The sequence below is a fragment of the Somniosus microcephalus genome, chromosome 26 (assembly GCF_052327205.1).
Source record: "Somniosus microcephalus isolate GS21.2 chromosome 26, FLI_Smic_1.0, whole genome shotgun sequence".
Lineage (NCBI taxonomy): Eukaryota > Metazoa > Chordata > Chondrichthyes > Squaliformes > Somniosidae > Somniosus > Somniosus microcephalus.
This window is the reverse complement of record NC_141012.1, coordinates 12,167,743-12,183,449: the sequence shown is the minus strand read 5'-3', so window position 1 is coordinate 12,183,449 and position 15,707 is coordinate 12,167,743. Positions and strand designations below refer to the sequence as shown.

The 15,707-nt window shown below is 48.7% G+C and overlaps 1 protein-coding gene across 1 annotated transcript in view; it reads left to right on the top strand.

Annotated features, from left to right (window-relative positions):
- Positions 1-3,058: 3,058 nt before the first annotated feature.
- hinfp (histone H4 transcription factor) overlaps positions 3,059-15,707 on the top strand; it is a 39,343-nt gene continuing 26,694 nt past the window's right edge. The window contains exons 1-3 of the mRNA XM_085967846.1: positions 3,059-3,165; positions 6,775-7,050; positions 10,981-11,150. Coding sequence (XP_085823972.1) covers positions 7,031-7,050; positions 10,981-11,150 — 190 coding nt within the window. The 5' untranslated portion in view covers positions 3,059-3,165; positions 6,775-7,030. The remainder of the gene's footprint in view (positions 3,166-6,774; positions 7,051-10,980; positions 11,151-15,707) is intronic.

Below are 15,707 nucleotides of genomic sequence, written 5' to 3'. Positions count from 1 at the left end.
CCTCCGTCCCGCACTAAAGTGTCAGCTTAGATTTTGTGCTCAAGTCTGTGGAGTGGGGCTTGAACCTTGAAAATTCTGGCTCGGGCAAGAATGCTACCGCTGAGCCCCAGCTGACACCTGGTGCAATATACCTGGCTTCAAACTTGCCATTAGATTGTGAGCATGTACTTATGCAATAATGATACTGCCCAGGCTCCATTGTCAAAAACTAGTGCAGTGCTCCAAATAACTGGCATAATACTGAGAAAATATAGCAGAATTCTTACACATAATGCTTTTTCTTCCCCTGTGGTAAGTGAGTTTGTTGCACTCATTTTCTCCGATGCTTTACTTTCCAAGGCAACAAAATCTTAGGATTTTTGCAACTGGAACTAGGGTGAGCAATAGGAAACAAGGAATTAAAGTGTGGATGGTATGAAGGACTAAGAAATGCTCATTCACATTTTTAAGCAATTAGACTCACCATTCCTACTTTACAACAGTGACTACACTTCAAAAAGTACTTCATTGGCTGTAAAGTGCTTTGGGATGATCTGAGGCTGTGAAAAAGGCACTTTAGAAATGCAAGTCTTTTATTAGATTTTAAATGATCTGCCAATTCATAGTGGAAATGAAGTATTAAAAAATGTTACCAGAACTTCCCCAATGGCCTAGTATAGAATGGACCCATCTCATTGCTGTTTGTGGGAGCCTTCTGTGTGCAATTGGCTGCCATGTTTCCTACATTAACAACAGTGACTACACTTCAAAAGTACTTAATTAGTTGTAAAGTGCTTTGGAACATCCTGAAAGTTGCTATATAAATGCAAGCTCTTTCTTTGACCAATAAGGTGTGAGGTTCAGTAGCCAATCTGCACTGAGCTTTTCTCTGCTGGAGCAGCTGTAGGAGCTTGTCATGGTCAGTGGTGGTTGTAAAGGCCAATGGCTGCTGACATTGATGGCCATGTGTGTGTCACACGTCCATTTCTCAATTTTAGCCACTTTTTTAGCCTGGTTTTTTTCCCTGCTATTGACACTGGCTTCAAAGAGCGTGGTGCCACACTTTGTGGCAGAATTCCAGACTCTACAATCTTTGGCTAAAATTTCCCAGGTTTCTGAATGAATGCCACATTCTTTCAAGTCTCTGCTTCAGGTTATCCTCGAAACATTTCTTCTGGCCGTTTACTGTCTTTTGTTTTTCTTGCCATCAGCTGGTTGTAGAACACAACTTTGAAAAGTAATTTGTCTCGTGGAATTGCCCAGTCATTTGAAGCTGTGCCCATATAACCATGACTTGTATGCTGGTCTTGTGAACGAGATGTATCATAAAGGCTATTTGGCAGCCTTGCAACTATAAAGTGATATATGTTTCATAAAATGATGATTTGGAAAACTGCAAACTGTTTTCAGGCTGTACGGCACCAATGAGTAAATTTGGTCAATTCTTCTAAAGCCAGCAGTTGTCCAATTCTGACTTGGCGTTTTCTATTTTCATCCATCTCTCTGTGTCCAGCTGAACCTAGGTCATGGGTCATGCTCTATATTTAAAATACCAGTTTTGCATAGAATACAAACAGTACAATGTTGTAATCTCATTCAGCTGGCATTGCGGGAGCAGTTTATGTCAGTCATCTGAACAAGAAAATTAGATTACTGCCTTCAAAGCGTATTTTCTAAATCTATTAACAATGCTATTTCCAGTCATCCATTGCAAATAAAATTCCAGTAACATTGTAGTAGTTACATCACTATGCTTCAATGCATCTGCTGAATGGATTGTGCTGGATGTTGATACTGGCCATGACACTTGCTGGCAGAGAGAAAATTACCTTCAATACGGCAACAATAGAGCCAAATCTAAAGGGGCACAGGAATGGGTAACAATGAAAAGAATCTAATTTCAGGGTTCAGATAGCAATGAACTGCTTGAACTTCATTGCAGGTATTGGTGGTTATGTTACTGGGGTAGTAATCCAGAGGCCTGGACTAATAATCAGGAGAACATGGGGGGTGAAATTGCACCTGGTTGTGCCCATCCTCCAGGCGGATAACGGGGCAAAGAGTTCCAACTAAGGGGGCCAACCTCTCGCACCCGAATAGTGTCAGAAACACATTGAGCACCATATTGGTTTGGTCACTCTACCGGCATTAGGCCCCCTGAATATGCTAAAAAGCGGCCCAACGCCTGTTTTTGGACCTATCCTGGAAATTTGTTTGCCCTACTGTATTTACTCAAACTCAGCCATTCCGATTCAAAACAGCGGAATAAAACATCTCATTTAAGTTCAATCACATAGTAGAGCAGACAAACATTTGATGTTTGCTGTCCACCATGAGGCTTGCAAAAAACACATGGAAAATAAAACACCATGGGCTGTATTTTGCGACCCCTTACGGGTGTGTATGCACCCGTAGGGGCCGCGCAAGTTCCGGGTTTAGACATGCGAATCGCACGCGCTAAAACCCGGAACTTGCGATCTGTCAAGAATCTTCTTGACAGATCCTCCGCATCCCCAGAAGATGGGCCTCTGTGGGTGGAGAGTTGCGCTATTTGCCCGCTGAATGCCTGTGACATTCTTACGCCTGGTAAAAGCAAGCGTAAGGCCTGCTTTTACCAGCATAAGAGTTTTAAAAATTAGAAAAATAAAATTTTATCACTCATTTATACATTAAAAAACCTGTCCAATAAGGTATGTTTATTTTTAGCCCCGTTAAAACATATTATTTTTTCAAAATATTAAATTTGTTTTTGAGTTGACGTTTCGGGTGGAACCCTTCAAAACTGGAAAGAAAAGAAAATAGATGAGGGGGTAAGGAATAGAAGGATATGTTGATGGGGTTAGATGAAGAGGGGTGGGAGGAGGTTCATGTGGAGCATAAACGCCAGCATGGAGCAGCTGGGCCCAGTGGCCTGGTCCTGTGCTGGAAATTCTAAGGATGTCAATTCTGTGCTGGCGGCGGAACCTTTGTTCGGCGGTTAGAATTTTTACGGATCCAGCCGGACACGGCACTGGCCGGAAGCGATGGTGCGCCAATCAGAGCCGAGGAACGGTCCTTGTCACTTGCTGATTGGACAGTTTGTCCGGGCCGCCTCCTTCCGATTGGATAAAGGCGATGTCAATCACACCAATCAGTTTCACACCGCCCAGCGAAGGTGATTTTAAGGACTCTGGAAGCAGCGACTCGGTAATTTTTATGTGTAGAAATAATAACAATAATTTTAACATTTATGTATGTATAAAAATAATTTCAGTACCGTGGGGACAGAGGTAAGGGGAGAGGGGGCAGAGTTGGGGCAGAGGGGAGTGAGGGCAAGCGGGGGGAGTGGGGACTGAGAGGGCAGAGGGAGTGGGGGGCTGAGTTAAGGGGAGAGGAGGGAGAGTTGGGGCAAGGGGAGAGGAGGGAGAGTTGGGGAGAGGGGGGCAGCGTTGGGGCAAGGGGAGAGGGGGCAGCGTTGGGGCAAGGGGAGAGGGGGCAGCGTTGGGGCAAGGGGAGAGGGGGCAGAGTTGGGGCAAGGGGAGAGGGGGCAGAGTTGGGGCAAGGGGAGAGGGGGCAGAGTTGGGGCAAGGGGAGAGGGGGGAGTGGGAGCTGAGAGGGAGTGGGGGATGAGGGCAAGGGGAGAGGGGGCAAGGCAAGGGGGAAGGGGGCTGATGGGGAGTGGGGGCTGAGAGGGCAAGGCAAGGGGGGAGAGGGGGCTGAGAGGGCAAGGCAAGGGGGGAGTGGGGGCTGAGAGGGCAAGGCAAGGGGGGAGTGGGGGCTGAGAGGGCAAGGCAAGGGGGGAGTGGGGGCTGAGAGGGCAAGGCAAGGGGGGAGTGGGGGCTGAGAGGGCAAGGCAAGGGGGGAGTGGGGGCTGAGAGGGCAAGGCAAGGGGGGAGTGGGGGCTGAGAGGGCAAGGCAAGGGGGGAGTGGGGGCTGAGAGGGCAAGGCAAGGGGGAGTGGGGGCTGAGGGAGATGGGGGGATGGGGAGTGGGGGTTGAGAGGGGGCAAGGGGATGGGGAGTGGGGGTTGAGAGGGGGCAAGGGGATGGGGAGTGGGGGTTGAGAGGGGGATGGGGAGAGGGGGCAAGGGGATGGGGAGTGGGGGTTGAGAGAGGGCAGGGGGAGTGGGGGATGGGGAGAGGGGGCAGGGGGATGAGGGCAAGGGGCAAGGGGAGAGGGGGCTGAGAGGGCAAGGCAAGGGGGGAGTGGGAGCTAAGAGGGCAAGGCAAGGGGGGAGTGGGGGCTGAGAGGGCAAGGCAAGGGGGGAGTGGGGGCTGATGGGGAGTGGGGGTTGAGAGGGGGATGGGTGAGGGGATGAGGGCGAGGGCTGAGGGGGCAAGGGGAGAGGGCAAAGTTGGGGTAAGGGGAGAGTGGGAGCTGAGAGGGAGTGGGGGATGAGGGGGAGTGGGAGCTGAGAGGGAGTGGGTGATGAGGGCAAGGGGGTAGTGGGGGCTGAGAGGGCAGGGCAATGGGGGAGTGGGGGCTGAGAGGGTGAGGGGGGAGAGGAGGATGGGGCGATTGGGGGGGGAGAGGAGGATGGGGCGATTGGGGGGGGCGCGAGGGGGATGGGGAGAGGGGGGGCGAGAGGGGGATGGGGGAGAGGGGGGGCGAGAGGGGGATGGGGGAGAGGGGGGCGAGAGGGGGGCGAGAGGGGGGATGGGGCAGAGGGGGAGGAGGGGGATGGGGGGGCGAGAGGGGGGGCGCGAGGGGGATGGAGAGGGGGGGCGCGAGGGGGATGGGGAGAGGGGGGGCGCGAGGGGGATGGGGAGAGGGGGCGCGAGGGGGATGGGGAGAGGGGGGGCGCGAGGGGGATGGGGAGAGGGGGGCGAGAGGGGGATGGGGGAGAGGGGGGGCGAGAGGGGGATGGGGGAGAGGGGGGTCGAGAGGGGGATGGGGGAGGGGGGGCGAGAGGGGGATGGGCGAGAGGGGGGGCGAGAGGGGGATGGGGGAGAGGGATGGGGAGAGGGGGGGCGAGAGGGGGATGGGGGAGGGGGATGGGGAGAGGGGGGGCGAGAGGGGGATGGGGAGAGGGGGGGCGAGAGGGGGATGGGGGAGGGGGATGGGGAGAGGGGGGGCGAGAGGGGGGTGGGGAGAGGGGACGAGAGGGGGATGGGGCGAGGGGGGGGATGGGGGAGAGAGGGGGGATGGGGGAGAGGGGGATGGGGAGAGGGCGAGGGGGGGATGGGGGAGAGAGGGGGGATGGGGGAGAGGGGGAGAGGGGGGATGGGGGCAAGGGGGGAGGGGGCTGAGAGGGCAAAGAGGGAGCGGGGGCCGAGGCCGGGAGAGTGGGGCTGTTGGTGGGGCCAGGTGGAGAGGCTCACTCTTACTGCGCTGATGGATGGCAATTACCATCACCAATTTAAAGGGCACAACCAATAAATACTGCGACTTAAACCAAAAATTAAAAGAAAACTTACCAAATTAAATCAGAATCCTATTTTCACGGGGGTGATTAAGCACTCCAGTCCCATCGGTGGCGGAATGCATCAAGCGTGCCAGTGGACACCACGTGCTCACTGTTATTGCACTGGTGCATGACAATTGCCATCACCAGTTTAGAGTTAAGCATGCGCCCCCTCCTCGGGGTCGCAACCAAAAAGGACTGTAACTTAACCAAAATTAAAAGGAAGTTTAACAAATTTAAATTAGAATTGTATTCCCTGGGGTAATGATGCACTCCAGTCCCTCCGGTGCCCACCGATTGCGCAAGGCCTCAAGCGTGCAGGTGGACACCACACGCTCCATCTCCAGGGCACGAATGTAGCCGCGGAAGAGAGGCAGACAGTCGGGCCATACCGCCCCCTCGACTGCCTGCTGCCTGGACCTATTGATGGCCACCTTGACCAGTCCAGGAGCAGTCCCGTGAGGAGGTCCCCCAACTCTCCCGCTCTTTTTTCCTCTTTTCCCCCCCCCCCCCCCCCCCAAATCTCCTTTTCATCTGTTCAAGCCACCACTAAGATGGTCAATTGTGATCACAAGGTACCATCATTGAATCCAAAGGTGCCTGTGACCCAAATTTGAAGCTTTTCCATCTTTCACCCAAGTCCCAGTCCAGGCAGGTTGCAACATCCGAGTGGGATTGTGGCTTGAGTTAGCAGCTTTGCTTTGTTGATGTTGGAATTCTTTGAAAATTGTAATACCTCCACTGAAATAATTGGAACATTTGCTTCTATTTTTAAAAAAAATCCAATCTTTGGTGTCTTTTTAAAATGTTTTTATTTAATGTTTTTAGACATTTCCAGGCACCACCTTCAGTAGGTGGTTAGTCTGGTCGGGAAATGGATATATGGCAGTCTAGATCTCCGGTTTAAAGTTTTATTATGGGAGGGTACACTGCAGCTTTATTGATTCCAAACATTGTACTGTAAAATATATATACATACTTTTCAATTATAGAATCTTGTTATAATATAGATCACTCACATTTTAAAATGAGGCCTAAAATGTATTCTTGGAAGTCTTTGTGGAAAGACTGCTTCCTAACTGCAGTCCTTCTTTCTGTTTAAATACTGTGTTACAGGCCAGGATTGAAGCCCAGCCTGTTTGTGTCTTCAGTGATTTTTATTTTTCTGAAAAAAAATTTGCATCTAATGTTTAAATGCACTGAAATAATTGAAATGTTTTCAGTTAATGTGGTTGCAAATTATATTTGACAAATACAGGCAGTATAGTGATAGTAGCTCCACGTTGCTAAACGTATCTGGGAGTTTTATGTCTCTATGTTTAATTGCCATTATCTTCAATGAATCAAGTATTCAAAATGGCAGTACACAATGCATTCATAAACAGCGCTCTCACTGTTCTGTTATATTCTCAGGAATTGGTCTAACTTCCACAACTTTCTTGGCAATCTGGACAGCCTCGGCAGACCCTGCGCGGAACCACCTCCGAAGCAAACCAGCAACTCTCTGAAATTCCACATGCCGGTTGTGATGGGCAATCAAGGCAGAACTAAGATGGAACTCTGCATGCTGGTAAATTGAGAATCTGCACGGATTAGAAGATGCGAGATCTCAACTCCTCAAATATGTGAGAGCAACTGGACGCAGGATGTGATTTTTGAGTGGAGCAAAATGGCAAAACGGAAGAGAGGGTAAATGATTCTTCACGTCCGGTCTCCTTAATAAAATAACCACATACAACGGTGGCTAACAGCACTAGAAAGATAAAGGATAGTATGCAGCACAGTGGAAGCCGACAGAACTCATTGCAAGCTCTTAACGCCCACTTCTGCAAAACCAGGAGTTGCATAATAAGAATATTACCATAGCCACCGAAGGAAAATCGACAGCGAACTAGTCTTTCCCAAGGGTATTTACAGAAGAACCAATTACACAAGCAACCTTAGGCCACAAACAACTATTTGAATTAGATACAGATAGAACACTTCCTGTTCAGACATGTATTTTTCCAATGTTGTCGCTAAATCTTGCGCAGCATATTGACAACAATGCGCTATAGGAGAAATCGCACTAATGCCAACGTGTTCTTGTGTAAAGCTCTTAATTTGTTGTCTCAAATTACCCCGCAGCACCAGTGAAAGGCCTTTAACCAATTTTCCCTGTAACATTTTTTTTCATGCGCAGTCCCTTTTAAATTTGCAGCGCGGTATCCTCCAGCAGCTGGTGAGCAGCCTGCGCGGGAGCTCCCGATTGGTGCACGCTCGCGCGCCTTGGGGGGAACATTGCCTGCAACCATCAGTATTTCACCGTAGTGCTGTACGGCTCAAAGCACGCGCTAGACACAGACCACGTTTAGAGAGACACAATATCTAATTGTACTGCTGGGTGATTCAAGTGGACATGGTGGGCAAAATTCAGACTCGATATTAGGTGCTTCTGAAATCCTAGTGACTCCATTGTATGGCTTGTATTTTAATTGTTGTAATCATTCATGTAAGGATTTTTAAGTAGCGAGTATTATGGGGTATTGGATCCCTCCTAAGAATTTTGCTAAAAGTTATTTAAGTACAAATGAGATTTCCTGTTTGTACTCGCGGTAATGTTCCATTAGAGATTTGAGCACAAAATCTAGGCTGACGAGCGTTGTGAAGTACTGAGGGAGCGCTGCACTGTCGGAGCTGCCGTCTTTCGGATGAGACGTTAAAACCGAGGCCCCATCTGCGCTCTCAGCTGCATGTAAAAGATCCCATGACACTGTTTTTGAAGAAGAGCAAGGGAGTTCTCCCCGGTGTCCTGGGGCCAATATTTATCCCTCAACCAATATCACTAAAAACAGATTATCTGGGTCATTATCACATTGCTGTTTGTGGGAGCTTGCTGTGTGCAAATTGCTGCCACGTTTCCTACATTACAACAGTGACTACGCTTCAAAAAAGTACTTAATTGGCTGTAAAGTGCTTTGGGACGTCCTGAGGTTGTGAAAAGCGCTATAGAAATGCAAGACTTCAAAATTTTCAACAGGAGGAATTTAATTCCCTTTTCCTTTGGGTGACATGGTCAGCTAAACTTTCCCGCTGGGAGTGCAGTGTGACTTTTGTATCCAAAGAAACAAATGGTCAACTTTTAGAAGATTCACTTTCACAATAGACGATCAGATATTAGCATTTCAAAAAATATGAAGTTTAAATGTAATGCCATCTTTGGGGTTGCTTGTTCCAAAGCTAATGTTACTCTGATTAAGTAAAGCCCAATATGACATTTTTACCCAGTTGTGCGGCAGGTGATAGAATCGTAGAAATTTACGGCACAGAAGGAGGCCATTCGGCCCATCGTGTCCGAGCCGGCCGAGAAAGAGCTCTCCAGCCTAACCCCACTTTCCAGCTCTTGGTCCGTAGCCCTGTAGGTTACGCCACTTCAAGCGCATATCCAAGTACTTTTTAAATGTGATGAGGGTTTCTGCCTCTCCCACCCTTTCAGGCAGAGAGTTCCACTGGGTTTTCCATGAAGTGCAATGGTGGGCTTGTCAAAGTTTCATACTGTGCCCACTTGAAAATATTCAGTATTGCAATTAGCTTGTATATCTTATCCATCCAAAAGTTAGGTTTTATCTGGTGAGTAGGTGAGTTGCCTACAAAAGAACACTTTTTTTTAAAGTAATTCCTTGGCTGTAAATTGCTTTGGTATGTTCTGAGGACATGAAAGGTGCTATATGAATGCTAGTTCTTTCTATATAACATCAGGTCAGTCACAACAACAACAACTTGTCTTTACCTAGTGCCTTTAATGTCGTCAAACGTCCCAAGACGCTTCACAGGAGCGATTATCAAACACAATCTGACACCGAGCCACAAGGCGATATTAGGGCAGGTGAGGTAGGTTTTAAGGAGCGCCTTAAAGGAAGAAAAAGAGGCGGAGATGTTTAGGGAGGGCATTCCAGAGCTTGGAGCCCAGGCAGCTGAAGGCGCGGCCACCAATAGTTGAGCGATTTAAAATCAGGGATGCTCGAGGCCAGAATTAGTGTCACTGGTAATGGGAGCAATTTGAGGTGTTGAATTGGGAGTACAGGAAACTCTCTTAACCGGCACCTAAATATCTGGAAATCTCTATTAACCGGCAAAATTCAGAAGTAGGTTCAGGTAAGTTTTACTGTATATTAGTGGCCATGTAACCGGGGTTCCTGCACAAGTGGCCGTGTAACCGGGGCTCCTGCACCTGTGGCCGTGTAACCGGGGCTCCTGCACCTGTGGCCGTGTAACCGGGGCTTCTGAACCTGTGGCCGTGTAACCGGGGTTTCTGCACCTGTGGCCGTGTAACCGGGGTTCCTGCACCTGTGGCCGTGTAACCGGGGCTCCTGCACCTGTGGCCGTGTAACCGGGGTTCCTGCACCTGTGGCCGTGTAACCGGGGCTCCTGCACCTGTGGCCGTGTAACCGGGGTTCCTGCACCTGTGGCCGTGTAACCGGGGCTCCTGCACCTGTGGCCGTGTAACCGGGGTTCCTGCACCTGTGGCCGTGTAACCGGGGCTCCTGCACCAGTGGCCGTGTAACCGGGGCTCCTGCACCAGTGGCCGTGTAACCGGGGCTCCTGCACCTGTGGCCGTGTAACCGGGGCTCCTGCACCTGTGGCCGTGTAACCGGGGCTCCTGCACCTGTGGCCGTGTAACCGGGGCTCCTGCACCTGTGGCCGTGTAACCGGGGCTCCTGCACCTGTGGCCGTGTAACCGGGGCTCCTGTGGCCGTGTAACCGGGGCTCCTGCACCTGTGGCCGTGTAACCGGGGCTCCTGCACCTGTGGCCGTGTAACTGGCCGTGTAACCGGGGCTCCCGCACCTGTGGCCGTGTAACCGGGGCTCCCGCACCTGTGGCCGTGTAACCGGGGCTCCCGCACCTGTGGCCGTGTAACCGGGGCTCCCGCACCTGTGGCCGTGTAACCGGGGCTCCCGCACCTGTGGCCGTGTAACCGGGGCTCCCGCACCTGTGGCCGTGTAACCGGGGCTCCCGCACCTGTGGCCGTGTAACCGGGGGCTCTCGTACCTTGGTAAGTATACCTCTCTGTAATCCGGACTTTTTAATCAACCGGCACCACGCCGGTCCCGTCGGTGCCAGATAACAAAGAGTTCCCTGAAATGTGCAAAAAGTGTTTTGGTGCAGTTTTGAATCACATTAGCTTACGTGGAATTTTAAGGTGTATTGATGCCACATACTCTGCATTCGCTTGGTGACAACACTGAGGAAAATCTGTGACCGGCTACAGCCAGGCTCTGGAAAGGAGTTTTGAGCCATCAGCCGCCAGTTTCTTTGAAATATGCAATCAGATTTATAGGCATTACCTTTTTCTTTCACATTTAATTCCTTATGACTCATTAAGGTCTGCTCGTTTGTAAAGCTAAGTCTTTTAAAATTTACCACAAAAAAGTGGAGTCATCAGCACCTAAGAAGTGACCAATCAAATCCTAGAAAGGGAGTCTAAACCTTTAAAGTTCTCCCAAAAACCTGTGCAATGATCCTTGTTATATATTTAACAAAAAATAAAAGGAAGAAATGACAATCTGACTGAACCGAAGATATGTTGAAAAGTATTCTAAATCCAGTAACGTAGTGAGAGTATTTTCTTATTTGACCAGATGCGACGTAATGGCTGCTGGGAAGAACATGAAGTACGATTCCCTGGTGCTTTTGTGTGAATGGGGCTCGTGTGGATTCACTGCATCTGGAATGGAAGAGTTCAGCAACCACATCGCAGGGCATTTAAAGGAGCAACTGCAGGGGGATGAAAACGACAGTGAGCCACAAGGTAGGGTAACGGCGCAGTGGATGAGCAGCACGGAATTATTTTGAGATTGGCGCTGGCAACTTTTGATTAAAAACGGTATTTGCAAGTAAATTCAATCTGGCACTCTGGATGAAAGTAACTGGTAGCTTACTGGTCGTGATGCCAGTAATATCTGGAGTAAAAGAAGAAACCTGTTTAGATACAGACCCTTTTTTCCTTTGGCCATTTTTCTCCCCTTTCCTTTGTGCCCTGGATTATTATGGCAGGGATGAGTGACTAGCTCCCAGGTTTCTGTCATTGCTGCTCTGATTTGGCTACTGAAGAGTATGTAGGGGTAGCTTGTGATGACTGCTACAGATTGATTGATTTTATTCCTCTCTTTCCCCCTTCATTATCGGCACGTGCCTGGCCTCAGCATTAACCCAATCTAGATTTTAAATGGTGAGAGACTGGGAAATGTTGGTGTTCAGAGGAACCTGGGTGTCCTTGTACATGAATCACTGAAAGTTAACATGCAGGTACAGCAAGCAGTTAAGAAAGCAAATGGTATGTTGGCCTTTATTACAAGAGGATTTGAGTATAAGAGTAAAGACGTCTTACTGCAATTATATAGGGCCCTGGTGAGACCACACCTGGAGTATTGTGTACAGTTTTGGTCTCCTTGCCTAAGGAAGAATATACTTGCCATAGAGGGAGTGCAACAAAGGTTCACCAGACTGGTTCCTGGGATGGAGGATTGTCCTATGAGGAGAGATTGAGTAGACTAGGCCTATATCCTCAGAATGGGAGGTGATCTCATCGAAACATACAAAATTTTGACACGGTCGATGCAGGGAGGATGTTTCCCCTGGCTGGGGTGTCTAGAACCAGGGGTCACAGTCTCAGAATAAGGGATCGGCCATTTAGGACTGAGATGAGGAGAAATTTCTTCACTCATAGGGTGGTGAATCTTTGGAATTCTCTGCCCCAGAGGGCTGTGGAGGCTCAGTCGTTGAGTATATTCAAGATAGAGATCGATAGATTTTTGGATATTAAGGGAATCAAGGGATATGGGGATAGTGCAGGAAAGTGGAGTTGAGGTAGATCATCAGCCATGGTCTTATTATTGAATGGCAGAGCAGGCTCGATGGGCCAAATGGCTGACTCCTGCTCCTATTTCTTGTGTTCTAGATTAACACACCCAGGTTTCTGCAAGTACATTAGCCGGTTGGATGTAACATGAAGCACGATAGTGAGTGGGTGTTTGACACCCCCGCCCACCTTTTTATCCTGACAGCAGTAATCCAGCAATAATTTGCAGTTTTCTTGTGCCTTTAATGGAATATTGTTGCTTCACAAAGGAGAAACGGTTAGAAGAGATGACCGGAAACGCAGTAGAAAAGAGAGGAGGTTTTGAGGAGACTTTTAAAGATGGGGAGAGAAGTAGAAAGGCCAAGTGGTTTAGAGAGATTTCATAAAATAGGACAGAGGCAGCTGAAAGCTCTGCTATTACAGCAGTGACTCCAATTCAAAAGTACTTCATTGGCTGTAAAACACTTTGAGACGTCCGGTGGTCGCGAAAGGCACTATATAAATGCAAGTCTGTCTTTTATTGATGGACGATGAATGGGAGGGGGCAGTCCCCATGAAGCCAGAGGACTGAAAGGCATGGGCTGGAGGAGGTGGGGTGGGGAAAGGCCATCCAGGTCTTTACAACAGTGACTACATTTCAAAAGTACTTCATTGGCTGTAAAGCGTTTTGGGACCCCCTGAGGTCACGAAAGGCGCTATAGAAATGCAAGTCTTTTTAAGAATTTTAACACACTGAGGGACAGGGAGCCAGTGGAGTTTGACGAGGATGGGGCGATGGGCAGTGTTTGCCCTAATTTTAAATTTGGGTGCGCGGACATTGGAAAAGCTGGTCCCGGGGCTGCGTGAGACCAGTGCAGCTACCAGGCAGCGTTGGTGATGGGCTAGCGGGATTTAATGCAGGGTATGATATGGCCGTTGGAGTTTTGGGTGAGTTGGAGTTTGTGCAATGTTAGGAATTTGCGCAATCATTTCTAGATTCTGCAAAGGACCGTGTTTGTTTATTAGAAACACTCTGAAAACAGTATTTCAGTGGGGGGGGTTTGGTCATTAAATGTGGATAAATTCACATATTTTAACTTTAACATAATTTTCCATCACATACTGACAGAATGATGTATTGTGTGGCAATGCATTTTCATGAATGCAAAACTACTGCGAATGCTGGAAATCTGAAATAAAATGAGAAAATGCTGGAAACGATCAGGCAGGTCAGGCAGCATAGAAACAGAAAAATAGGAGCAGGAGTCGGCCCTTCGAGCCTGCTCCGCCATTCAATATGATCATGGCTGATCCTCTATCTCAATACCATATTCCCACTCTCTCCCCATACCCCTCGATGCCTTTTGTGTCTAGAAATCTATCTATCTGCTTCTTAAATATATTCAGTGACTTGGCCTCCACAGCCTTCTGTGGTAGAGAATTCCACAGGTTCACCACCCTCTGAGTGAAGAAATTTCTCCTCATCTCAGTCCTAAATACAGAAACAGAAGATAGGAGCAGGAGTAGGCCATTCGGCCCCTCGAGCCTGCTCCGCCATTCAATGCGATCATGGCTGATCGTCCAAATTCAGTACCCTGTCCCTGCTTTCTCCCCATATCCCTTGATCCCCTTAGCCTTAAGAAATATATCTAACTCCTTCTTGAATATATTTAATGAATTGGCCTCAACTGCCTTGTGTGGTAGAGAATTCCACAGGTTCACCACTCTCTGGGTGAAGAAATTCCTCCTCATCTCAATCCTAAATGGCTTACCCCTTATCCTTAGACTGTCGCCCCTGGTTCTGGACACCCCCGCCATCGGGAACATCCTTCCTGCATCTAGTCTGTCTAGTCCTGTTAGAATTTTATAAGTTTCAATGAGATCCCCTCATTCTTCTAAACTCTAACGACTATAAGCGAATATAAATGTCTACCCCATGTCCTGAGACTGTGACCGCCCCCCCCAGCCAGGGGAAAAAGACCCCCCAGCCAGGGGATTGACCTTTCAATGGAACCGGTTGTGATGAAAGGTCACTGACCTGAAACGCTAACTCTGTTTCTCTCTCTCCACAGATGCTGCCTGACCTGCTGAGCATTTTCTGTTTCAATGCATTTTCATTGTTGTGCGTAAATAGTTAATGCCGCTGAGCGAAAGAGGAATTTTATTTTCAGTTGCTTAAGTGGTGCAAAGGGAGATCGGTGTAATGTGAGCACGGTCTCCGCTGGCCCATGTTACAATGTTTAATACTTTAAAACTGTTGGTTTAGGTAGTTTGAGAGCAAATATTTTGTGCTTGCCCCTCGCCCATTTAACACCGGGGACAATAAGATGCCGACTGTATTGTAAATTCTTGGCGTCACTGAAGCAGAAGTTCGTGTTGTTTGCCGATTTTTTTTATTTATTAAAAAAAAAAAAAAAAAAAAAATTTTCCTCCTACACTGACCCAAATCAAATGAACCAGCAGTTCAAAATGGCAAGATAGAGCGATGAATTATATAAGTATACCGACATTGTCTTCTGTTATAAAACTATGGGGCAATTTAGTAGAAAGTGCTCCAACCGATGTTCCCTCTAAGCTGCGCAGTGTCAGTGAGGTCCTACGCAGGTCGCTTTTGCATTGTAAAAACCTCCCGTGCGCCAAATTTGAATCACAGAAATCACAGAAACCCCACAGTGCAGATAGAGGCCATTTCGGCCCATCGAGCCTGCACCGACACATATCCCACCCGATCCCCGTAACCCCTACACCAACACATATCCCACCCTATCCCCGTAACCCCACTTATTTAATCCCCCTAACACTAAGGGTCAATTTATCATAGCCAATCAACCTAACCCGCACATCTTTGGACTGTGGGAGGAAACCGGAGCACCCGGAGGAAACCCACGCAAACACGGGGAGAATGTGCAAACTCCACACAGACAGTCACCCGAGGCCGGATTCGAACCCGGGTCCCTGGCGCTGTGAGGCAACAGTGCTAACCACTATGCCACCGTGAATGGGCCACGCTGCAACTTTTAAGGGCCGTGCACGAAAATAAAAAATTAGAGGGAACATTGACTCCGACCCACTTCTCCCATTAGAATATAAGCAAGTAGCAAATGTAGATAACATTGAAATAACAACAGAAAATGCTGGAAACACTCAGCAGGCCAGGCAGCATCTGTGGAGAGAGAAAAACAGAGTTAGCGTTTCAGGTCTGGGACCCTTCGTCAGAACTGGAAAAGGCTAGAGATGCAACAGATTTTAAGCAGGTGCAGGGAGACAGGGAGGGGAGGATGTGAAGGAACAGTCTGTGCTAAGGGATGGCAGAATCATACAGCCTGAAAAATGGGGGCAGGGGTTATAGTTTGAAATTGTTGAACTCAATGTTGAGTCCAGAGGGCTGTAAAGTGCCTAATCGAAAGATGAGGTGCTGTTCCTCGAGCTTACGTTGAGCTTCATTGGAACAATGCAAGAGGCTGAGAACAGAGAGATCAGAGTGGGAGTGAAGCAGAGAATTAAAGTGACGGGCGTCGCCCTTATGGA